Source organism: Sebastes fasciatus, chromosome 18 (genome assembly GCF_043250625.1).
Source record: "Sebastes fasciatus isolate fSebFas1 chromosome 18, fSebFas1.pri, whole genome shotgun sequence".
Classification (NCBI taxonomy): domain Eukaryota; kingdom Metazoa; phylum Chordata; class Actinopteri; order Perciformes; family Sebastidae; genus Sebastes; species Sebastes fasciatus.
The window spans coordinates 3,311,499-3,337,580 of record NC_133812.1 but is presented as its reverse complement, the minus strand read 5'-3'; the positions used below and the strand labels follow the sequence as shown (position 1 = coordinate 3,337,580).

General features: G+C 38.4%; 1 protein-coding gene across 3 annotated transcripts in view; it reads left to right on the top strand.

Moving 5' to 3' along the window:
• The first annotated feature begins 402 nt into the window (after positions 1-402).
• The window catches only part of LOC141756056 (uncharacterized), a 51,901-nt gene continuing 26,221 nt past the window's right edge, over positions 403-26,082 (top strand). For all 3 annotated transcript variants that reach the window (XM_074615501.1, XM_074615502.1, XM_074615500.1), the window contains exons 1-24: positions 403-528; positions 6,417-6,511; positions 9,968-10,062; positions 10,146-10,200; positions 11,446-11,598; positions 11,702-11,863; positions 14,173-14,325; positions 15,268-15,432; positions 15,729-15,881; positions 17,076-17,246; positions 17,546-17,593; positions 17,718-17,870; positions 19,122-19,292; positions 19,589-19,636; positions 19,760-19,912; positions 21,164-21,334; positions 21,631-21,678; positions 21,802-21,954; positions 23,206-23,376; positions 23,673-23,720; positions 23,844-23,996; positions 25,248-25,418; positions 25,715-25,762; positions 25,886-26,038. In XM_074615501.1, coding sequence (XP_074471602.1) covers positions 9,970-10,062; positions 10,146-10,200; positions 11,446-11,598; positions 11,702-11,863; positions 14,173-14,325; positions 15,268-15,432; positions 15,729-15,881; positions 17,076-17,246; positions 17,546-17,593; positions 17,718-17,870; positions 19,122-19,292; positions 19,589-19,636; positions 19,760-19,912; positions 21,164-21,334; positions 21,631-21,678; positions 21,802-21,954; positions 23,206-23,376; positions 23,673-23,720; positions 23,844-23,996; positions 25,248-25,418; positions 25,715-25,762; positions 25,886-26,038 — 2,794 coding nt within the window. In that variant the 5' untranslated portion in view covers positions 403-528; positions 6,417-6,511; positions 9,968-9,969. The remainder of the gene's footprint in view (positions 529-6,416; positions 6,512-9,967; positions 10,063-10,145; positions 10,201-11,445; positions 11,599-11,701; positions 11,864-14,172; positions 14,326-15,267; positions 15,433-15,728; positions 15,882-17,075; positions 17,247-17,545; positions 17,594-17,717; positions 17,871-19,121; positions 19,293-19,588; positions 19,637-19,759; positions 19,913-21,163; positions 21,335-21,630; positions 21,679-21,801; positions 21,955-23,205; positions 23,377-23,672; positions 23,721-23,843; positions 23,997-25,247; positions 25,419-25,714; positions 25,763-25,885; positions 26,039-26,082) is intronic.

Sequence of the window (26,082 nt, the reverse complement as noted above, 5' to 3'; positions counted from 1 at the left end):
GAGTCTGTTCTGCTACACTGCCGATAGTGGATTTATCTAGACTTAAATCTAGCTGCCACCGTGTCGACCCACTGTTTCCTTTTGTGTTATCATCTTATCTTTTAACTGTGTTTTCAAGTTGCCACTTCCTAAGAATGCTCTCCTATGAATTATTAAGGGGGAAAAAAAAAAAAAAAAAAAAAAAAATATATATATATATATATCTTTCATTAACCTATTAACCTATCTTCTTGTGAGATTCTTAACTTTTATTGACTACGTTTCCCCATATACACACATAGTAGTACAAAGACAAAATAGCTGATAAAATCAGACAAGGAAGCTGAGGCGAATAATTAAACCTGTTGAGCCACTGCCAGCAGTGAGTTTTCCCTACTATATTACAGGAAGTTAGCTGCCGCTCGCTGCATGTTTCCCATAGTTTCACTTGAGGGCGGGCCAACAGTCTTGCTACAGTCTGCTGAGCTTCTGTAATGAAGTGTGTATCATAAACACAGAGTGGATAAACGTGGCAGAAGAGAGAGGATGGTAAGAAGCTGTCTGTTAAAAAGTTGTTGGGACTTTATTGAAAAAGGCTTTGTAGTGTTTGTGTTTTTTCACTGAGGCTAAGCTGGTTGTGTGTACAGATATTGTGACCTCTTTTCTGGTTATGTAGAAATCCTTCTACGGTGCCTTCTAGCTTTGTAAATTTGGGTCATTGTGTGAATTCATTGGGGTTACAGTGAAATAGTTTCCCCTACTGCTCAGTATTTGCTTTGTGTTTTCTTAGTGTTGTTACCAATCCTTTTGTGGACTGACTAAGGCAATACTAAATCATGTACAAATATTCTTGGACATTAATTTGGCTCAAAAGAAATCCCATTTATTTGTCTTCAGCTGGGTTTCTGACAGCTTAAAATATACTCAGTCTGTGTTTGATTATGGGACATTTCAGAGGGTTGATTTTTAACATTCAACACAACAACAGTTTTTCAGGTTTTGGCCAATTATTAATCAAGCAGAAATTTTCACAGTGACTCTTTTATCCTCCGTAAAGTGTTATTAGTAAAATGACTGGATCAGCAGAATTACAAGCCGTCAGTAATGACATTTATACTGATATTCGGCAAAAGGTGTTAAAAATAATGACATCTTCAGATAAAAAAAAAAAAATGAGACAACACATCTTAACTGATCCACAGGAAGGGAAAGTTAGCATTGCAGCAGCACAACAACAGATCAGAGAGATAGGTGGAAACAGGATACAAGTATGTTTTTTATCTATTTATTTATTATACCAGGAAGGCCCTTGAAATAGAAATCTTTTTTCCCGTGGGAGACCTGGCCAAAAAAACGCGGCAGTTACAGTTTAAATAGAAATAAAACACAACAGACAGGACAGTATTGAATACTTGACAAATGTCCCTTTAAGGTAGATATATATCACACGTTTTATCTATTCAAAATGTTCCTTAAAGGGAGATTTGTCAAGTATTTAATACTTAATTTAATACCTCACAGGTACTGCATTTAGCATAAAAAAACAATATGCTGAAATCATAACATGGCAAACTGCAGCCCAACAGGCAACAACAGCTGTCAGTGTGTCAGTGTGCTGACTTGACTATGACTTGCCCCAAACTGCATGTGATTATCATAAAGTGGGCATGTCTGTAAAGGGGAGACTCGTGGGTACCCATAGAACCCATTTTCATTCGGTCAAGGGGACCCCTTTGAAAACGACCATGACAGTTTTTTTTCTCTAAAAAATATTGCGTAAGTTTGGAGCGTTATATGACATGGTTGGTACCGATGGATTCCTTAGGTTTTATAGTTTCATATGATGTCAGTATGTTCACTCTAACTTTAAAATTGACGACAGCTGCATCCTCCGAAAGTGTGTACTGACAACATTTTTTCCTACTGACAAGTACGAGTGAAACCAGTCAAGCACTGTGCCTGAGAGACCTACCCATTTCTCAGGTCTATTGATTTAAATGCCATGATCAATTGTATCAAACGCAGCACTCAGATCTAACAAGACAGACACTTTTGTTTGAATAAATATTCTCAAGAAGTTTACTTAAAAAACTCCCTTTTTCAGTGCTTGTGCACATCTAACTGGGTATCTGGAGTGCCTACCAACCCACAAACTGTGAAATAAGACAACTCCAATCAGTTTTTTGTGGACTGACTAGATCATAAAAAACATGCGATTCAACAAGCTATTCAGATTTGGCTCCTCTTCCTATGTCACATGTAGTCTCATTAGAACATAATGCCCACAGCTTGAGAACTACATTTGCAAAGGTGCACCACATTTTTCTCCCGAGCCAATCAGAGCAGACTGGGCTTTTTCTTAAAGAGAGTGGCGCTAAAATGACACGCCTAAAGCAAGAATGGCATTCTTATTACACACTTTTGCCGGGCGCATTATCGTGTCATTCACACGCCTTTTTGTGCAACCAGGCTGAAGAAGAACAGGAAGAACAAGAAGAAAGGCACTTTATTAATCCCCGGGGGAAATTCTATTATTTTACACAGTACACACAGGCCCTTCTAACCCCCAAAAGGCACAACTACACCACACTGTCAACCATCATACCAAATTTGAAGTTCCAAAGATAAATACTTTCCATTTTCTGCTCCGGAAACGGAGTTGAAGTCGGAAAAAATCAGGCATTTCGGGCACTGTCACCTAAAAGTTTAAAATAAAACCTGTAGGGTGTACTTATACACATTCAAAAGAACTAGCTATTTAGATAATAATTATTATAATAATAATAGCCGTGCTGTGCGGCACAACAGCGGCTACTTTTCAACTGTTTTCTCATTCTTCACAATCATATTCTTATTAATAAGAATAAGATCAATAAAAGCTAAATCAAGTGCTTTGTGAATGTTGCTTCTGCTGTTTCCAACCACGAAAACTATTAATGCTACATGTTTTTTTTTGTTTGTTTGTTGTTTTATTTCACTTTGGTGCCTCCCAGCATGGCAAATTGGCTTGTGCCCCCCCGGGAACTCGCTCAATGATGCATATACTGGGTGGATAATCTAGCCTAGATTATTAATTGATTATTAATCATGAGGAGGTTTAGTCTCTCCGCAATGTCATCTTCGATGTTGAACGTGACGCCCTATAAATTTGGATGGATTTTGATTGGCTCAGTATTTCTATCGCTTATCAAATGACTCAAAAAGTGACCCCGATGATATCGTTCAACACTGTCGCTGTCATTCTAGTTGTGGTGTGGACTCCACCATCCACTTGAATTAAAGGTCCCATATCGTGCTCATTTTCAGGTTCATACTTGTATTTTGTGTTTCTACTAGAACATGTTTACAATGCTGTAATGTTAAAAAAAAAACTTTAATTTTCTCATACTGTCGGCCTGAATATGCCTGTATTTACCCTCTGTCTGAAACGCTCTGTTTTATAAATACTGTGAAAGTATCAAAACGCTTAATCGACAGAGAAATACACATATTCAGAAACTGAGCTTTTGAAACAAGCCGTCAGGATTTCTGTCCATTTGTGATGTCACAAATCTACAATATTTAGACCGTTTCACAGTTTTAAACATAAACATTCTAAATGGGTCCCAGTTTATTTCCTGTTGCAGTGTATGTGAATGACATCAGCTGACAGGAAGTAAACATGGACCCAAGCTGTTGCCTAGCAACGCAATTCTGTTGCAATTCCATTGAAATTTACTAAAACGGAGCGTTTCAGACAGAAGGTAAATACAGGCATATTCAGGCAGATAGTATGAGGAAAATAAAATGTTTTTTTTAACATTAAAGCATGTAAACATGCTCTAGTAGAAACACAAAATACAAGTATGAACCTGAAAATGAGAATGCTATGTCCCCTTTAATGCACTGTACAGCGGTCTCCTGGATGAAAGCATTGTTTTTGTTGAAGGAATATCATACCTTTCTTGTAGGTCAGTAAACGACATTAGCCTTCCATCGTTTTATAGATCCATTGTCCTACTTAATAACGTGCTTGCCCATGTCTTAAAAAACGGCATCTTCTCTTACAGGTAGAAATTTAAAACTACAGCAGCTTTTACCGCATTTTGTTTGACTTTGAGGGATGTCATTATGGAGGATGTATTGAAAAGATGATATCTAGCTCACAACAGAGAGAGTCTTTATTCCCGGACGAATCTCACTTAAAATCCTGTGACAACAGTTGCTTTGTTACGTGCTGCACCTGTGAACCATGTGGTGTTCCCTCACACTAATACCTTCTAATGATGAAGGTCGAAGATCTGTCTACTGCTGTCAACACACCATGTCTTTGTGCCATGTCAATTACAGCACTATGGGTCGTCTTGAAATGTACACTCGGGCCAAAGAAGGACATTGAAGGGGCGATAGACAACTTTTCAACTTTACCCCCTTAGTGATTCCAAGTGTCACAAAGACAGCCTGCTACTAGCGACAAATTTAGCGACTTATACAGACCATCAGGGAAAAGGCAAGAAATATCATCAAATATTAGTGTTGTCAAAGTTAACGTGTTAATAACACTTTATAAATTTGTATTAAGAACAATAATTTCTTGAACACATTAATACAACTTGTGAATTTTAGGTTGTACCGTGCTCAGTTTTCAGTGAAGCTAGAATGAAGATACTGGCAACATATGAAACTAGAAACCCAGCTTGTCGTAAAGGAGGCTAAATAACGCTCAATTCTTACGCTAAAGAAAAACTGTCATGGCCATTTTCAAAGGGGTCCCTTGACCTCTGACCTCCAGATATGTGAATGTAAATGGGTTCTATGGGTACCCAGGAGTCTCCCCTTTACAGACATGCACACTTTATGATAATCACATGTAGTTTGGGGGCAAGTCATAGGCAAGTCAGCACACTGACACACTGACAGCTGTTGTTGCCTGTTGGGCTGCAGTTTGCCATGTTATGATTTGAGCATATTATTTTATGCTAAATGCAGTACCTGTGAGCGTTTCTGGACAATATACATCATTGTTTTGGGTTGTTCATTGATTTCCAATACATACATTTGCATAAAACAATTTGCCCACTCCCATGTTGATAAGAGTATTAAATACTTGACAAATCTCCATTTAAGGTACATTTTGAACAGATAAAAGATGCAGATAAAATCGCATGATTGTCCCTAGTTAATTGTGATTAATCGCAAATTAATCATGAATAACTATGGACAATCATGCAATTAATTGTGATTAAATATTATAATTAATTAATTTACAGCCCTATCAAATAGATTAAAATGTAAATCATTCCCGTGCATGCTGCACAGAGTAATCGCAGTCCATGGCTCTTCTGTCAACAGCACGGAGTCTCTCCCTCGGTGCGACCGTCACTACCAACCACTAAGCTTTATGCAAATGAATGTGGGATTATATCGCCAATATGCAAATGAACGTATGGCGTCATCTGGCAAACTTTTAGCGACTTTTGGAGTTAGTGCTAGCTACGTTCATTGGAAAAGAGTTGGCAACACTGCACAGGACTCACTGCATTTTGGTTTTTACAGTTACTTCAGTTGTTCCAACCTCCGCTATCGGGGATAGTAACTGCAAAGAACTTATATTAATACTCTTTGGTAACTGAGGATAGCTACCCATCTGTTATGACCGGTAAAAGCCACATGTGCAAAAACAGGAGTCGACAGCACGACTCGGAGCAAGGCAGGTGAAATCAAACAGTCTTTGACGTCGTCAGAAATGGCCTTGGAAGTAAATTTTTCGGTGCATAATAAGTGAATACAATGTAATTTTAGTCGTATATTGTTTTTCTTCGTAATTTTATAATAAGTCTGAGGAAAATGTTGATATTCCCAACAGCCTCATCTGTTTCCTCTGTCATTATGTCTTTGCATTTCCTGCATTATGTTACCTGCTTGCTAGCTTGCGAAATTGTTAGCCTCTGTGGCTTCCAGACGCCGACAATAACGTTAATATTGCCATTGCTTAGCAGCGGTGTTCTCACGACTTAACAACTTGAACGCCAAGCACATCGTGTACACGACTTCCAATGTTGTAAACACGAGCTCACGTGTTTCATTTGAAGGCACCATTTAACATATAACCATTGGAGCTGGACGAGACACGACACCATTGCTACCGGGGAAAACAAAAAGTGATGGCCTTTAACTGTTTTGAAAGTGAGGCTTACAGGGACCTAATCTAAAAGCCGATGGCGTCATCATTCTGAAGCCATTACATTGTGCGATAATCGTTTACTTCATAATGATAGGTCAAAGCAACGTAGCAGCGTATTGCCACTTTAAATTGCGTGTGCCATTGAAAATACACATATGATTAAATTGTATTATTATTTTTATATCTTCTGCATTTCTCAGTCACTTCCAATTCTGAACATGTCCCCATTCTGGCATCTTAAAAATGATAACTCTTCTGCTGTTGTGCCATCCAGCAACACTGGATCTCGTTGACTCACAGCCAACACTATGTGGAAGCTTCTTTGTCCAACGCAGTTAACGTTAACTTGAAGAGGACAACTCATTAAAGGTATGTAAACTGGACAACAATGTGAGGTTTGGGTTTATTGTTTCTAATGAAAGAAAAAACAAAAACTTTGGATATCTATTTCACATTTGACTTGGATATGAGTCAGCAGCACAAATGTGTCAGACGTCTGTGTCTCCCGGGTTCACCACTGTGCTTTTAGATCTTGTTTCTCCCGCCAGCCCAGTGTAGCGGGCGAACTAAATTTCACCTTGCTCTATCGGAACTAGTTTTTGAGGAAGTTGTTCTAGAAAAGTCAGTTAACAGTGAGTTATGTGAGTTATGCAGTGTAACTGAGACACTGATTCTGGAATGATACATTGCTGTTGAAGTGTCACTTTTGATGGATGCGAGCACCACCAAGATGGATATCTCAAACCTGGGAAAAGGAAAACTCTCTGTATGGCTGAATACCACTAGATGTTGTGAGATTTCTTTTTGGGGGGGCTCAACCAATATTTAGCTGTGACTAGAAGTCTCCTGACTTTTTGTGTGAAGTAATTTAAATTGTAATGACACTACATCTATGGTGCACATTTTTCCATATTTGTGGAAACCAGCCCATTTGCAGGGAAAAGGCGTATAAATGCCACAATAATGCGCAAGGCGTTTAGCGAGCAATAAATACGCCTTTCTGGATTTCCGCGTGTCATTTGTACGCAATCTATCCTGTACTTAAACACATTGGCGTATAAATGCTATGGTAAAGTTAGTGATGTAGTATAAAAGGCAAAAAAGATCACTTATGGTGGGTGGGATGGAAGGTGGATAGGTCCAACAAACATTGGACTTTTAACTAGGAGACCCGTGTCCCAGACCATTGTTGATCGGTGTGTTGTTTGTAAGTTGTGATAGTGATGTGATTGTCATGTGATGTTTGTCACGTTGTTATTGAAGTTTGTGACGTGGTTTCCGTACGTGTTTTACTTTGTTTATGTACATGTTTTAAGCCCAACCACAATGTTTTCCCCTTACCCTTAGTAAGTGGTTTTCTTGCCTGAACCTAAGTTAGTGGATTTCGACGTGCTGTAACTACCATGGTTGCGCTACTGACACATCAAAGCATGTCAAATTATAATACTTCATAATTGCTGGTCAATCCATGAAATTTTAGATTTAGGCTAATGATATTTTTTCACTTTACTTAAAGCAAACGATGACCACTTATAGTGACTTAGCTTGTAATGTATTATATCTGTGATAGGGGTTTAGCTACTGTTAGCTGTCTTTCATGGGTCCATTTGTGGCGATGGCAAACAACCAGACTGTCAGCACTCACAGGTAGTGCTGTAACGTCAGCATATTTGAATCATGACACAGAGTAACTAATGTACTGTACGCAATGTTCAAAACACAAACAAAGCAACTGCCAACAACAACCTTCCCAAAACTGGTTATATACAAGAAACATTTTTTAATTACCTGCTGACGCAGATATTGCACCTATCAAATTATAGTATCAATATTGTTAGGCGCAACCAGGAATTCATGCCACCTGAAGAACACTAATGGAGAAAAATCATGACAGAATCATACATGAAATATAATTTCCATCGAAAAAGTACTCAAAACCTACATCAAAAATGTGTGTATCGATCAGCAAAACCTTAATTTAGCGAATTCATTCCAGTTTGACTATGCCTATACCTGGTACAGACATGTTTCAGCATCCATGGCTTAAAATGTTGAGCTTGTATGAATAGCATTGATGTAATGAGATAATTATTTAAATTTTAGAAACCCTCAAAGTATTACTAATTGGCTAGACTTTCATTTATTTCAGTGGTTAGTAGATAGAGTTATGACTAATGGCTGGCCCACACATAACGACATGTTATGTTCAATTTAACAATTTTGTTCCTATAGTGTGTAGAGAGCAACAATTTGGCAAAAACAGCACACCATACACTAACAAAGGGGTCTGCAACCTGCGGCTCCAGAGTCACATGTGTCTCTTTAGCCCCTCTCCAGTGGCGCAAAAATGGAAATGAATAACTGTTTTTTGTTTACATTTTCATTTTTATTTATCATTGTTGTAGGTCTATGGTACGACGGTACGACGGACTATTAGGGCCACATTGAGGAAAAAATAAATAAATCTGAGATTTCGACAATAAAGTCATAATGTTACGAGAATAAAGTCAGAAGATACGAGAAAAAAAGTTGTAATATTATGAGAATAAAGTCATAATATTATAAAGTAGTAATTTTACGTGTTGTTGTCTTTTTTTCTTGTGAAGTTATGACTTTATTCTCGTAATACTACAACTTTTTTTCTCGTAAAGTTATGACTTTAATCTCGTAATATTACGAAAATTTTTTCGTAAAGTTATGACTTTATTCTCGTAATATTACAACTGTTTTTCCTGTAAAGTTATGACTTTATTCTCGCAATATTACGACTATTTTTCTCGTAATATTAAGACTTTTTTTCTCGTAAAGTTATGACTTTATTCTCGCAATATTATCACTATTTTTCTCATAAAGTTATGACTTTTTTCTCGTAATATTATGACTTTATTCTGGAAATCTCAGACTTTTTTCCCCTCAATTTGGCCCTAATACTCGTAGTACATTTTCACTTCGGCCCTCACTGCATTAGACTTATATACTATATACTTAGACTATAAACTTTGTTACCTTCATCACAATGCTCAAATGTTTTGCGGCTCCAGACAGATTTTTTTATTTTTTTTGCCTAAAATGGCTCTTTTGATAGTCAAGGTTGCTGACCCATGCACTAATCGATTCATTCATGAACAAGAGCCACAAATAAAAAAACAGAACTCTCGCAAAATATCTCGCGATCAAACGTGAGTTTAGGCGGGCAGGAAGAATTAGCGATGTTAGTTTTTACTTTGTGCTGAAAATTCACAAAGGATGGATGGATGAAGTCACAGAGACACGTCAAATAAACACTTGTGTTGTTGCCACAAATCAACAAGTTGGTCCTCCATTTCTAAGCTCCATCTTACTACTACTTTACGATTCGCATTTTGCGCTAGTCCATGCATTAGACGCGGCAGCCATGAGGGCGGTTGATGTCCTTCCGCTTCAGTCAGCTTGGTTCCCAATTGGTCTATTGTCCTTTCCCACATGACTTCATCATCGGCTGTCCTCGGGGGTTCCCCACACACAAGGGGATATCCCATTGTAAATATTGAACATGTTTAAAATTTATGATTTGAAATCGGTGCGGCCAGGATGGACTTCCGAGCCGATCGGGGGGATACCTCACACCACAGGAATATCTGGAAGGATAATTTTTAGAACTATCAAAAAATCAGGGCTTTGCTGAGGATTGTCGAGAGGGAGGAATCGGGCCAAAAAATCGGCTTGATTCTCGTGTAGTGTGTACCCCACAAACAATCGGCTGTGGAACAATGCAGCAACTAAAGCTGGATGAAATCACTATGTAATTTCTTGTTTGTTTTTTCCTGTCTCAACTTTTCTTGAAAGGAATGGCAATACCTAAGTATGGCTTGATCATCACTGCCTTTCTACTGGCTCTTGCTATTTTGGAAACGGGAAACTTTTCAAGGCAGGTTTTACCGGTAGGTCCACCACTGAACTGAAAATATGGGATTAGAGAGCCCAACAGAAAGCAATGCTCTGAACATGATATCTGTTGTCTCAGGAACCCATTGAAGAAGAAGAATACTTTCTACCTCACACCAGGGAGAAAAGGAGCGGTTGGTCCCATTAATAAATATGATTAAATATGATATGAATATTGTGAAATACACTTTCTAAATGATAGTTAGATGAGAAGATTGATACCCTCTTACAATGTTTGTCCATAAATATTAAGCCACAGCCAGGAGATTAGATTAGTTTACTTTTGTAGTCAGGAGAAACTGCTAACCTTCGTGTTGTTGTTGTGAGGTTGCTAAGCCACCAGCGACGTTACCAGGAAGTCACTGCGCTCAGCCCAACCAAAAAATAGTCCAGTGTGAACCAATCCTCAATACCACAACTTGTTTACTAGCTTCCACTTGGTAAGCGGGGGATAGTCTACCTTGCTAACGTTAGCGCTTATTCCCATTTGCCATTATTGGTAGCACTTTCTATGACGCCCATGCCTATAATGCCTTAAAAACACTTATAATGCATTAGAATCTGATTATAGCGCTGTATAATTATAGTCATAAGCACTTATAAAGATTCATAATGCCTTATAACAATAATTATAACACATTATAAAGCATTTTTATAATGTATGTATTATAACACTTCATAATTGCTGGTCACTCCATGAAATTTTAGATTTAGGCTAATGATATTTTTTCACTTTACTTAAAGCAAACGATGACCACTTATGGTGACTTAGCTTGTAATGTATTATATCTGCCTATACCTCAGGAATTTTATTACCATGACCCCTTATAATCACATTATAATGCATTTTAACAAGATTATAATGTATTAAAATTATAATACACTATGATCCTTGCCAAAAAAAGTCAGTGACTGACCAGCAATTATGAAGGATTATGATACTTGACCTCATAATTCATTACAAAATGCTTTATAATATATTATGATTATTGTTAAAAAGCATTATGAATATTTATGATTGCTAATAGCACTGTATAATTAAAGTTATAAGCAGATTATAATGCATCATAAGTATGTTTATAATGCATTATAGACATGGGTGTTAGAAAGTGTTAACGACGTTACTTTTTGTTCTTGTGTTTTCAACACTTGATGAGTCATCGGCATTCACCGTTTCCAATTATGCTAAGCTAGGCTAAGTGCCTCCTGGATGTAGCTTCATTTTTTGTGTACAGACAGAGAGTGGTGTCAATCTTCTCATCAAACTCAAGAAAGTGAATAAACATTGACCTATTCTTATAATACCTTGTATATCATGTATGCATGGGTGTCAACAATTCACATTGTTTTTTTTTTTAATCTAATTTCAATCTTTACAGCGCAAACAGGACAATGGAATTACATTGTCGAAATTGTACTGAATGTCTCTAATGTACAAACATTTGAGCTGATTCGGTCCGCCTTGAATGCTTCCCGTCTTCCTATACGACTTGATAACAGCACAGAGATCTCTAACGTTAGCATCACAACCGGTGAGTAGCATGAGTAACAATCTTTGACCTTTTTTGAACAACTTGATGACAAAGATATTACCAAGTTTAATGGTATGTAAATACAAATCTTCTCTTCTGACAGTGTGTTCCCCAACTGAAGTTGGCGTCCAGTGTAGATGTGAGGAACAATTTGCTTGGCCATACAGCAGCTGTGTCACAAACGGATGTGATGACATAATCGGTGGCATATGTAGTTGCACCAATGTCATTCCAGCTGATGGCCAGTTCTGCCAGCTAATATCAGGTAATCAAGTCATAAACTATTATTACGCTTCTTGCACACTGGGAATGTCAGGAGCGCGTGCCGGCTGCGCTACGGCTGCGTCTGCGGCTGCGGCTGCGTCTGCGTCTGCGTCTGCGTCTGCGCTGCGGCTGCGCTGCGTTGCGTGGCGGCTGCGTGGCGGCTGCGTGGCGGCTGCGTGATCGACGCGTCGGGTGTTCACACCAGCTGCATTTCAGCTGCGTGTCTGCAGCGTTTCTGCTGCTGTAGCTGCTGCTGTCTGCCCTTTCTTTCTACATAGAGTTTGCCTTTCATAATGCCCATTTCATTTCATTATAAATGTCATTTATATTTATTTTAGACAGAGAAAGTTTAAGAAATGTGTGGTAATTTGTAAATAATAGTAATAATCCACAATTAAAACCCTGTACTATATTCATTCATGGAGCTCTACAAGTCGCTGCATGTTCTACAACACTGTCCGGCACATATTTCAGAATAAAAGCCTTGTGTTAACAAATGAAGGAATTCTGTCCGCAGAAAAAAAACCGCTTGAGGGCTTTTATTTTTAAATTAAAGCAGGAAGTATTGATTTAAAAACAAGTCTTTACTTTTCTTCACCTACGTAACATTTTCTACAGATATAGACATCGAAACTGTAGTAATGTTGCTGGTATGATGTCATTATACAGTCAATAGATCACCTTCACTGTCTGTTGTTGCTGTGAACCGCGCGGCTGGCGTCAAAAATACGCTGGCAGTGTTGCTGCTCTAACCTGTTAACACAGACGCCAAAATAAAAAACAACAGGTAACGCAGCCGCCACGCACTCTTTACGTTGCCATTGTGGATGAGGCTTTAGGGGCGGCCCCGACCAAGAATACGTGGTCGAATCTGATTGGTCGAGTCTTGCCTATCGTTGACTGATTGTCGCAGCATGTTTTGTTTTTTCTCATTGATACCCCCTTCGTTTAAGCTTTATGTATTGATAGAAAAATAGTATAAACAACAATATTATTGGCCGAGATACATGTGACTTTTGCTTAGTTAACACAAATTTAAAGTCTGGTTTGAGTTTGTCACACCACCCAGCCAAATTTGAACAATTAAAGAAAATCACCAAGTATATACAATGAGGTTTCAAAATCGTGACAAAAATAAACACTGGGGGTGTGTCCGCTGAAGGCTCTGAAACCACGCCCCAATTGCGGGTGAGGGTTGATTAAATATGTTCAGTTACAGTATATATGACACTTCTTGGTAGACATCCCATTGCTGCGAGCTACTTTTGCGGCATGCGCACCAGAGACTTCCGTCGTCTCACTTCAGGTTAGGATCAAATAATAATAATAATAATAATTTAGGATCAAATTGATTTGTCACGGTATGCCAGATGACTAGTACACCACGGCTAGCAAACTGTAGGCTGTGGTAAGTTAGTGTAATTGTACATGTCCACAGCCTCCGTCCTTTACACGCTTCCCATTCATTGTCCACGTAAGCAGCCGTGCAATGCATTCTGGTAGTGAGGCGGCGCGATTCGAAAGATGGGGCGTAGCGTTGGCCGCTCCTCATTTGCATAAAGTTGAGGTCTATGCTACTTTATGCAAATCAGGGGCGTCCGGCGCGACACGCCACCTCCGGAAACTCCCTAGAAACTTATAAACTAACCACTGTCGATCCAAAATAAAGACAGATTCAGCAACTGCATGGCTTATTTCTTGTACAAAATGTTTTCGGAAACACATTTCGGTTAACTATTTTCATGATATAAGAGAAGGAAGTTTCCAAACGAGCCGTCATTGGTTCCGGTTTGAAAGCCGGGAGCAGCAGCCCACGAAAGGGAAAGTGTTCGTCCAATCAGGTGCCGAGTGGCAGCCCATCAAGCGTCCCAACGCTGTGAAGCGAGGCGATCCCTCGTGATAAAAAACACCCCTGTGGACATGTACCATGACTCATGATTGAGTGGGAGAACCACTGATACTACTATATGTGCTTATATAATGTTAGGGGAGGGGTTATGCTATGGATGGCTACAGCGCGTCATCGAGCTACGATTTCAGGCTTTTTCATGCCGGCCCAAAAAATCCTGAACACAAAAATGGAGAAAAACAGTTTAACTCCACAATTCAGTACTACATAGGTTACAGTCTTTTCACGTGTTTAGCACTTTTTTTCTAACATGTATAATGTGTTTCAAAAATCTTTGATTACTAACCCCGCACTTTAAGTTTTACCCTAAAGCACCAGGTTTAAATTTTATGTGATCTCTCTAACATGATATGTCATGAAACCAAAAGAGACCCTAAATCATGTTGTATTTTTTCCTGCAGAGCTGCTAACTCCGGTTGAGTATGTCGTGGATGTCGAGCTGAATGTTACAGATATCGCGACAGTGGACTTCCTTAGAAACGTCCTAGGCAACGGCGACTTTACCCTGACCTTGGGTCCCACTGTGAATTTAACACACATTAACATCACCACAGGTAAGAATGGAGCTTCTTCTGGTTGGAACACCACGGGGGTTCCCTTTTTTCCCCCATAGTTGACACAAGTGATTAATTCCTTTGAAACAATTCCTGATGGTTTTCTGTGTATATTGCTATTTTATTTCATGAAAACATTTTCTCATGTTGGAGACAAATATTACAGTTTCTTACAAGAATGCCTCGGGCTCTCCTTTGCATCATTGCACAATTAAGTTGTTTACTGTGTAATGTCTCACCTATTAAGTCCAGAAATCTGGAGGAAATGATACAGCAGCTAAAGTCATGCACCCGCTCTCACCTCTAAGCTGTTAAAAGTTTGTTTGTTTTTACTATATTTAAGATTATGCACTCCTTCCTCCTTATAAACGAGGACTTTCCCTTCTCACAAGCAGTGAGAGGCAGGGAACTGGATACTCCAGCACTGTCCAAATTCTTCTTAACTGCACTGTATAGCCCCTTTTGCGCTGGACAAAAACACCCGCTAAAATCCGGCTTTTGTCTTTAGTGGGGAAAGGTTACAATCGGCATTCGTTCCCAGGACAAATGACTGCAGTAGTCACGGGTATTTATCGGTTCCAGCTCTGAAACCGGTGAACATGTTATTTTTTTTAGAGTTGCTCCAATACAGGGTGCACAGTGGTAGAGTGGTCAGCACTGTCGCCTCACAGCTAGAGGGTTCCCAGTTTGAATCTGGCTTCGTTTTCTCCGGGTTCTCAGGTTTCCTCCCACAATCCAAAAATATGCAGGTTAATTGCTAACTCTAAATTACGCTGTGTGAATGGTTGTCTGTCTCTGTGTCAACCCTGCAACCTGTCCAGGGTGTACTCCACCTTCACCCAATGTCAGCTGGGATCGGCTCCATTAAACACCTTTAATTGCCGATTAGTTCTCTCTCTCTCTCTCCTTCTGACTTGTGTTTTTTTTTTTTGCTTTGTTTAGTGTGTAACTCAAATGGTACCCACTTCCAGTGCCGATGTGAGGACCAGTATGTTTGGTCAGCTAGTAACTGCCTTACATACGGAGCTTGTGACAGGATCTTTGGTGGCCCGTGTGGGTGTATCAACAGTATTCCTACCAATGGGCAATACTGTGAGCCAAGGACAGGTGATAGAGATTTTACATTGTGACTTTATGCTTATTATGTAATAAAATGCTTGTTCTTGTTTTTTTGCTTTCTACTAATAATCCTAGTCTTCATGTCATTTTAACTTTTTTTTTTTTTTTTTACTGAAGTTGACCTCATATTCTATATCAGCCCGTTCGCACGAAAAGGTGTAGAAATGCTATGATAGTGCGCAGGGCATTTAGCCTAAATATGTGTCATATTTTAGAGTGAAACAAGTGACTATGTTTTCCTTCACTTCATCATTTCATATCGCCTTGAATTTCTCCCCCTATAGCTCCTCCAGCTCTTTCTGAATACATCATTTCTGTTGAGGTGAACATCACACATAGTGAACTACTAGGTTTACTGAGGACCACTCTGAGAAACATCAATTACCCCATCACCATCAATAACAACATAAAAATCACTAACGTGAACATTTCTACAGGTAGGAATAATGACTGTACACAACTTGTTTCTACCATTATTTATTTGTTATACTCTCTGATGCTTACAAAAAGAAATTTTTTTCTGTTATTTTACAATCACTGCTTTCTTTCCCTCACCTTGCTATCAATGGAAAAATGTTTAGATTCAAGCAACACATTCTCACTCCCAACTCTTCAAATACCGACGCTAAGTGGCCCTATGCTTCAAACAATGACACTCTGGGTTCCCCTCTAGCATCAGTTTTGGACGTGTCAGGGACGGCGTGTCAGTTTCCGCTCGTTACATGCACAATCTTTTCAAAATAAAATTACAACATAGGTTTACTTGGTCAGGTTTAGGCAACAAAATTACTTAGTTAGATTTAGGAAAAGATTGTGGTTTGGGTTAGGTTTAGGAAAAGATCGTGGTTTGGGTTAAAATAAGTATGTTGTTAAGTAAAATAAGTATGTTTGTTATGTAACTTAAGCACGTGGCGTTAGTTAAGTATCTATGTTACGCAACAAAAGTAAGAAAATAAGTCAACATTGTTTTGGTTTCACACAGGAAACAAACAGCGGCCTCCTGGATGAAAGTATGTGTTTGTTTGTACTGTGTCTTTTCGAAATAAACTTCCAACTTTGGTTTATTTAATTTTTACGTTAACTTGGTTAGGTTTAGGCAACAAAAGTACTTGGTGAGGTTTAGGAAAAGATTGTGGTTTGGGATAAAATTAATATGTTTGTTACGTAAAATAAGTATGTTTGTTACGTAAGTTATGTACGCGGCTTTAGTGAAGTATCTACTTTACGTAACAGAAGTAAGATAAAGTAAGTCAACATTGACTTGGTTTCACTCAGGACACAGAGAGCTCTCTCCTGGATGAAAGTCTGTGTTTGTTTGTATTGTCTTTTTAAAATAAACTTCGAACTTAGGTTTACTTAATTTTTAGTTTTAATGTTTAGGTTTTGGCAATAAATTTACTTGATTAAGTTTAAGAAAAGATTGTGTATTGGGTTTAAAAAAGTATGCTTGTTACGTAACTTATGTACGCGGTGTACAGATGCTAAAGGGTGCCTCAGTGTGACAGTATTAGACGCCGAGGGGCACTGACCAAGCGTCGGTATTTGGAGTGAGAACGGGTTGATAAAAAAAAAAATTTCAGGCACTTGTTATTGTGTTCTTTGAAAACACTGATTAATATCTATGTCCGCAGTTTGCCATCCGAACAATGGTAGTTACCAGTGCAGATGTGAGGATCAGTATCGTTGGCCATGTAACCAGTGTTTAACACACGGATCCTGTGACAACATCACGGATAACACATGTGGATGTATCGATGCCATTTCTCCTAATGGACAATACTGCCAGCCTGCTAATCAGCACAGTAAGCATGTTTTTTAAAAGACTTATTTTAAAAAAAAATTGCAGGCCTCTTTTTTTTGACATGTCACTAATGTGATGTAAAAAAAATTCCATAGCATTCTTGGCAGAAGACTAACATTGTGCGTGAATTACAGTATCTTACATTTCATCTATAGTTTGCATCGTCCAAAATTAGCTAATGATCATTTCACCAAAGAAGCAAAATCATATATTTTTAAACAAAATTCTCATCTGAAAAAGCAGATTTATAAGATTTCTTATCTACTTAGTCTCTACTCCTCTCTCTTTGTCCTCCATCAGACTTCACAGCTTGTCCTCTGAAAACAACCTCACCACCACCATCAACAAGTAAGACTGAGTATTTAATCAATCAGCAAACAGATGGAATATGTGTCATATGCTAGAGTGAAACAAGTGACTATGTTTTCCGTCACTTATAATTTCATATTGCCTTGAATTTCTCTCCCTGTAGCTCCTCCAGTTCTTTATGAATACATCATTTCTGTTGAGTTGAACACCACAGATGTTACACTAATAGATATACTGAGGACCACTCTGAGAAACATCAATTACCCCATCACCATCAACAACAACATACAAATCAATGACGTCAACATTTCTACAGGTAGGAACAATAACTGTACACAACTTGTTTCTACCATTATTTATTTGTTATACTCTCTGATGCTTACAAAAAGAAAGTTTCTATCTGTTATTTTACAACCACTGCTTTCCTGCCCTCACCTTGCTATCAATGGAAAAGATTGAAGATTCAATTAACACATTCTCACTCCTAACTCGTCAAATACAGACATTCGGTCAGTGGCCCTACGCTTCAAACTATGACGCTCTAGGTTCCCCTCTAGCATCAGTTCTGGACGTGTCAGGGACGGCGTGTCAGTTTTCCGTTACAAACATAGTGTCTTTTCAAAATAAATTCGGTGTTCCCAAGAAACATACAGTTACTGCTTGTAACACGAATACAGTGTCTTTTCAAATTAAACTTCCAACGCAGGGTTAGTAAAATATATATGTTTGGCACGTAACTTATTTACACGGCTTTAGTGAAGTATCTATGTCATGTAACAAAAGTAAGGTAAAATAAGTCAACATTGACTTGGTTTCACACAGGACGCAAACATTGGCCTCCTGGATGAAAGTCCACGTTTGTTTCTCCTGTGTCTTTTTAAAATAAACTTCCAATGTACGTTTACTTCATTTTTATATTTACTTGGTTAGGTTTAGGCAACAAACTGACTTGGTATATAGTAATTATGACAGGAGCAGAGGCAGAAGTCAGGTGCTGTAATATAGATAGTGTGAACTCCATAAGGGGTGGATGTCAGGGACAATGGATGGGACACAAAATGCAGGACTTTCACCCAGGAGACCGGAGTTAGTATGGCGTGTGAAACCAACAACGTGTAGTTGTGTTTGTGTTCAAATTTATTTTAACCTAAAACACTATGTTTTTCCCTAAAGTTAACTGTCTTTTTGTTGCCTAAACCTAAAGAAGTTGCAGTTGTGTTGCCTAAACCTAATGAAGCCTTTTTGTTTGTGTTCAAAACGTGATGTTTCATTCAGTGTTACAATGTGTTAGAAGGTGTTGCTTTTAAGTTTCACTTTCACTTAAACACAATAGTATGCGTAGCAGTTCCCTAATGACCCACATCTATGGTGCTTATAGCGACTGATAACAGTCAAATCGGGTGGTCTCATACAGATGCTAAAGGGTGCCTCAGTGGGACAGTATCAGACGCTGAGGGCACTGACCAAGTGTCGGTATTTGGAGTGAGAACGGGTTGATCCAGAAAAAAACATTCAAGTACTTGTTATTGTGTTCTTTGAAAACACTGCTAAATATCTATTTCCCCAGTTTGCATCCCGAACAATGGTGGTCACCAATGCAGATGTGAGGATCAGTATCGTTGGCCATGTAACCAGTGTTTAACACACGGATCCTGTGACAACATCACGGATAACACATGTGGATGTATCAATGCCGTTCCTCCTGATGGACAATACTGCCAGCCTGCTAATCAGCACAGTAAGCATGTTTTTTAAAAGACTTATTTTTAAAAACTTGCAGGCCTCTTTTTTTTGACATGTCACTAATGTGATGTAAAAACATTCAATAGCAATCATGGTAGAAGACTAACGTTGTGCGTGACTTACAGTATGTTACATTACATCTGTATTTAGCATCGTCTATAATTAGCTAATGATAATTTTACCAAAGAAGCAAAATCATATATTTTTAAACAAAATTCTCATCTGAAAAAGCAGATTTATAAGATTTCTTATCTACTTAGTCTCTACTCCTCTCTCTTTGTCCTCCATCAGACTTCACAGCTTGTCCTCTGACAACAACCACACCACCACCATCAACAAGTAAGACTGAGTATTAATCAATCAGCAAACAGATGAAATATGTGTCATATGCTAGAGTGAAACAAGTGACTATGTTTTCCGTCACTTATAATTTCATATTGCCTTGAATTTCTCTCCCTGTAGCTCCTCCAGTTCTTTATGAATACATCATTTCTGTTGAGTTGAACACCACAGATGTTACACTAATAGATATACTGAGGACCACTCTGAGAAACATCAATTACCCCATCACCATCAACAACAACATACAAATCAATGACGTCAACATTTCTACAGGTAGGAACAATAACTGTACACAACTTGTTTCTACCATTATTTATTTGTTATACTCTCTGATGCTTACAAAAAGAAAGTTTCTATCTGTTATTTTACAACCACTGCTTTCCTGCCCTCACCTTGCTATCAATGGAAAAGATTGAAGATTCAATTAACACATTCTCACTCCTAACTCGTCAAATACAGACATTCGGTCAGTGGCCCTACGCTTCAAACTATGACGCTCTAGGTTCCCCTCTAGCATCAGTTCTGGACGTGTCAGGGACGGCGTGTCAGTTTTCCGTTACAAACATAGTGTCTTTTCAAAATAAATTCGGTGTTCCCAAGAAACATACAGTTACTGCTTGTAACACGAATACAGTGTCTTTTCAAATTAAACTTCCAACGCAGGGTTAGTAAAATATATATGTTTGGCACGTAACTTATTTACACGGCTTTAGTGAAGTATCTATGTCATGTAACAAAAGTAAGGTAAAATAAGTCAACATTGACTTGGTTTCACACAGGACGCAAACATTGGCCTCCTGGATGAAAGTCCACGTTTGTTTCTCCTGTGTCTTTTTAAAATAAACTTCCAATGTACGTTTACTTCATTTTTATATTTACTTGGTTAGGTTTAGGCAACAAACTGACTTGGTATATAGTAATTATGACAGGAGCAGAGGCAGAAGTCAGGTGCTGTAATATAGATAGTGTGAACTCCATAAGGGGTGGATGTCAGGGACAATGGATGGGACACAAAACGCAGGACTTTCACCCAGGAGACCGGAGTTAGTATGGCGTGTGAAACCAACAACGTGTAGTTGTGTTTGTGTTCAAATTTATTTTAACCTAAAACACTATGTTTTTCCCTAAAGTTAACTGTCTTTTTGTTGCCTAAACCTAAAGAAGTTGCAGTTGTGTTGCCTAAACCTAATGAAGCCTTTTTGTTTGTGTTCAAAACGTGATGTTTCATTCAGTGTTACAATGTGTTAGAAGGTGTTGCTTTTAAGTTTCACTTTCACTTAAACACAATAGTATGCGTAGCAGTTCCCTAATGACCCACATCTATGGTGCTTATAGCGACTGATAACAGTCAAATCGGGTGGTCTCATACAGATGCTAAAGGGTGCCTCAGTGGGACAGTATCAGACGCTGAGGGCACTGACCAAGTGTCGGTATTTGGAGTGAGAACGGGTTGATCCAGAAAAAAACATTCAAGTACTTGTTATTGTGTTCTTTGAAAACACTGCTAAATATCTATTTCCCCAGTTTGCATCCCGAACAATGGTGGTCACCAATGCAGATGTGAGGATCAGTATCGTTGGCCATGTAACCAGTGTTTAACACACGGATCCTGTGACAACATCACGGATAACACATGTGGATGTATCAATGCCGTTCCTCCTGATGGACAATACTGCCAGCCTGCTAATCAGCACAGTAAGCATGTTTTTTAAAAGACTTATTTTTAAAAACTTGCAGGCCTCTTTTTTTTGACATGTCACTAATGTGATGTAAAAACATTCAATAGCAATCATGGTAGAAGACTAACGTTGTGCGTGACTTACAGTATGTTACATTACATCTGTATTTAGCATCGTCTATAATTAGCTAATGATAATTTTACCAAAGAAGCAAAATCATATATTTTTAAACAAAATTCTCATCTGAAAAAGCAGATTTATAAGATTTCTTATCTACTTAGTCTCTACTCCTCTCTCTTTGTCCTCCATCAGACTTCACAGCTTGTCCTCTGACAACAACCACACCACCACCATCAACAAGTAAGACTGAGTATTAATCAATCAGCAAACAGATGAAATATGTGTCATATGCTAGAGTGAAACAAGTGACTATGTTTTCCGTCACTTATAATTTCATATTGCCTTGAATTTCTCTCCCTGTAGCTCCTCCAGTTCTTTATGAATACATCATTTCTGTTGAGTTGAACACCACAGATGTTACACTAATAGATATACTGAGGACCACTCTGAGAAACATCAATTACCCCATCACCATCAACAACAACATACAAATCAATGACGTCAACATTTCTACAGGTAGGAACAATAACTGTACACAACTTGTTTCTACCATTATTTATTTGTTATACTCTCTGATGCTTACAAAAAGAAAGTTTCTATCTGTTATTTTACAACCACTGCTTTCCTGCCCTCACCTTGCTATCAATGGAAAAGATTGAAGATTCAATTAACACATTCTCACTCCTAACTCGTCAAATACAGACATTCGGTCAGTGGCCCTACGCTTCAAACTATGACGCTCTAGGTTCCCCTCTAGCATCAGTTCTGGACGTGTCAGGGACGGCGTGTCAGTTTTCCGTTACAAACATAGTGTCTTTTCAAAATAAATTCGGTGTTCCCAAGAAACATACAGTTACTGCTTGTAACACGAATACAGTGTCTTTTCAAATTAAACTTCCAACGCAGGGTTAGTAAAATATATATGTTTGGCACGTAACTTATTTACACGGCTTTAGTGAAGTATCTATGTCATGTAACAAAAGTAAGGTAAAATAAGTCAACATTGACTTGGTTTCACACAGGACGCAAACATTGGCCTCCTGGATGAAAGTCCACGTTTGTTTCTCCTGTGTCTTTTTAAAATAAACTTCCAATGTACGTTTACTTCATTTTTATATTTACTTGGTTAGGTTTAGGCAACAAACTGACTTGGTATATAGTAATTATGACAGGAGCAGAGGCAGAAGTCAGGTGCTGTAATATAGATAGTGTGAACTCCATAAGGGGTGGATGTCAGGGACAATGGATGGGACACAAAACGCAGGACTTTCACCCAGGAGACCGGAGTTAGTATGGCGTGTGAAACCAACAACGTGTAGTTGTGTTTGTGTTCAAATTTATTTTAACCTAAAACACTATGTTTTTCCCTAAAGTTAACTGTCTTTTTGTTGCCTAAACCTAAAGAAGTTGCAGTTGTGTTGCCTAAACCTAATGAAGCCTTTTTGTTTGTGTTCAAAACGTGATGTTTCATTCAGTGTTACAATGTGTTAGAAGGTGTTGCTTTTAAGTTTCACTTTCACTTAAACACAATAGTATGCGTAGCAGTTCCCTAATGACCCACATCTATGGTGCTTATAGCGACTGATAACAGTCAAATCGGGTGGTCTCATACAGATGCTAAAGGGTGCCTCAGTGGGACAGTATCAGACGCTGAGGGCACTGACCAAGTGTCGGTATTTGGAGTGAGAACGGGTTGATCCAGAAAAAAACATTCAAGTACTTGTTATTGTGTTCTTTGAAAACACTGCTAAATATCTATTTCCCCAGTTTGCATCCCGAACAATGGTGGTCACCAATGCAGATGTGAGGATCAGTATCGTTGGCCATGTAACCAGTGTTTAACACACGGATCCTGTGACAACATCACGGATAACACATGTGGATGTATCAATGCCGTTCCTCCTGATGGACAATACTGCCAGCCTGCTAATCAGCACAGTAAGCATGTTTTTTAAAAGACTTATTTTTAAAAACTTGCAGGCCTCTTTTTTTTGACATGTCACTAATGTGATGTAAAAACATTCAATAGCAATCATGGTAGAAGACTAACGTTGTGCGTGACTTACAGTATGTTACATTACATCTGTATTTAGCATCGTCTATAATTAGCTAATGATAATTTTACCAAAGAAGCAAGATCATATATTTTTAAACAAAATTCTCATCTGAAAAAGCAGATTTATAAGATTTCTTATCTACTTAGTCTCTACTCCTCTCTCTTTGTCCTCCATCAGACTTCACAGCTTGTCCTCTGACAACAACCACACCACCACCATCAACAAGTAAGACTGAGTATTAATCAATCAGCAAACAGATGAAATATGTGTCATATGCTAGAGTGAAACAAGTGACTATGTTTTCCGTCACTTATAATTTCATATTGCCTTGAATTTCTCTCCCTGTAGCTCCTCCAGTTCTTTATGAATACATCATTTCTGTTGAGTTGAACACCACAGATGTTACACTAATAGATATACTGAGGACCACTCTGAGAAACATCAATTACCCCATCACCATCAACAACAACATACAAATCAATGACGTCAACATTTCTACAGGTAGGAACAATAACTGTACACAACTTGTTTCTACCATTATTTATTTGTTATACTCTCTGATGCTTACAAAAAGAAAGTTTCTATCTGTTATTTTACAACCACTGCTTTCCTGCCCTCACCTTGCTATCAATGGAAAAGATTGAAGATTCAATTAACACATTCTCACTCCTAACTCGTCAAATACAGACATTCGGTCAGTGGCCCTACGCTTCAAACTATGACGCTCTAGGTTCCCCTCTAGCATCAGTTCTGGACGTGTCAGGGACGGCGTGTCAGTTTTCCGTTACAAACATAGTGTCTTTTCAAAATAAATTCGGTGTTCCCAAGAAACATACAGTTACTGCTTGTAACACGAATACAGTGTCTTTTCAAATTAAACTTCCAACGCAGGGTTAGTAAAATATATATGTTTGGCACGTAACTTATTTACACGGCTTTAGTGAAGTATCTATGTCATGTAACAAAAGTAAGGTAAAATAAGTCAACATTGACTTGGTTTCACACAGGACGCAAACATTGGCCTCCTGGATGAAAGTCCACGTTTGTTTCTCCTGTGTCTTTTTAAAATAAACTTCCAATGTACGTTTACTTCATTTTTATATTTACTTGGTTAGGTTTAGGCAACAAACTGACTTGGTATATAGTAATTATGACAGGAGCAGAGGCAGAAGTCAGGTGCTGTAATATAGATAGTGTGAACTCCATAAGGGGTGGATGTCAGGGACAATGGATGGGACACAAAACGCAGGACTTTCACCCAGGAGACCGGAGTTAGTATGGCGTGTGAAACCAACAACGTGTAGTTGTGTTTGTGTTCAAATTTATTTTAACCTAAAACACTATGTTTTTCCCTAAAGTTAACTGTCTTTTTGTTGCCTAAACCTAAAGAAGTTGCAGTTGTGTTGCCTAAACCTAATGAAGCCTTTTTGTTTGTGTTCAAAACGTGATGTTTCATTCAGTGTTACAATGTGTTAGAAGGTGTTGCTTTTAAGTTTCACTTTCACTTAAACACAATAGTATGCGTAGCAGTTCCCTAATGACCCACATCTATGGTGCTTATAGCGACTGATAACAGTCAAATCGGGTGGTCTCATACAGATGCTAAAGGGTGCCTCAGTGGGACAGTATCAGACGCTGAGGGCACTGACCAAGTGTCGGTATTTGGAGTGAGAACGGGTTGATCCAGAAAAAAACATTCAAGTACTTGTTATTGTGTTCTTTGAAAACACTGCTAAATATCTATTTCCCCAGTTTGCATCCCGAACAATGGTGGTCACCAATGCAGATGTGAGGATCAGTATCGTTGGCCATGTAACCAGTGTTTAACACACGGATCCTGTGACAACATCACGGATAACACATGTGGATGTATCAATGCCGTTCCTCCTGATGGACAATACTGCCAGCCTGCTAATCAGCACAGTAAGCATGTTTTTTAAAAGACTTATTTTTAAAAACTTGCAGGCCTCTTTTTTTTGACATGTCACTAATGTGATGTAAAAACATTCAATAGCAATCATGGTAGAAGACTAACGTTGTGCGTGACTTACAGTATGTTACATTACATCTGTATTTAGCATCGTCTATAATTAGCTAATGATAATTTTACCAAAGAAGCAAAATCATATATTTTTAAACAAAATTCTCATCTGAAAAAGCAGATTTATAAGATTTCTTATCTACTTAGTCTCTACTCCTCTCTCTTTGTCCTCCATCAGACTTCACAGCTTGTCCTCTGACAACAACCACACCACCACCATCAACAAGTAAGACTGAGTATTAATCAATCAGCAAACAGATGAAATATGTGTCATATGCTAGAGTGAAACAAGTGACTATGTTTTCCGTCACTTATAATTTCATATTGCCTTGAATTTCTCTCCCTGTAGCTCCTCCAGTTCTTTATGAATACATCATTTCTGTTGAGTTGAACACCACAGATGTTACACTAATAGATATACTGAGGACCACTCTGAGAAACATCAATTACCCCATCACCATCAACAACAACATACAAATCAATGACGTCAACATTTCTACAGGTAGGAACAATAACTGTACACAACTTGTTTCTACCATTATTTAT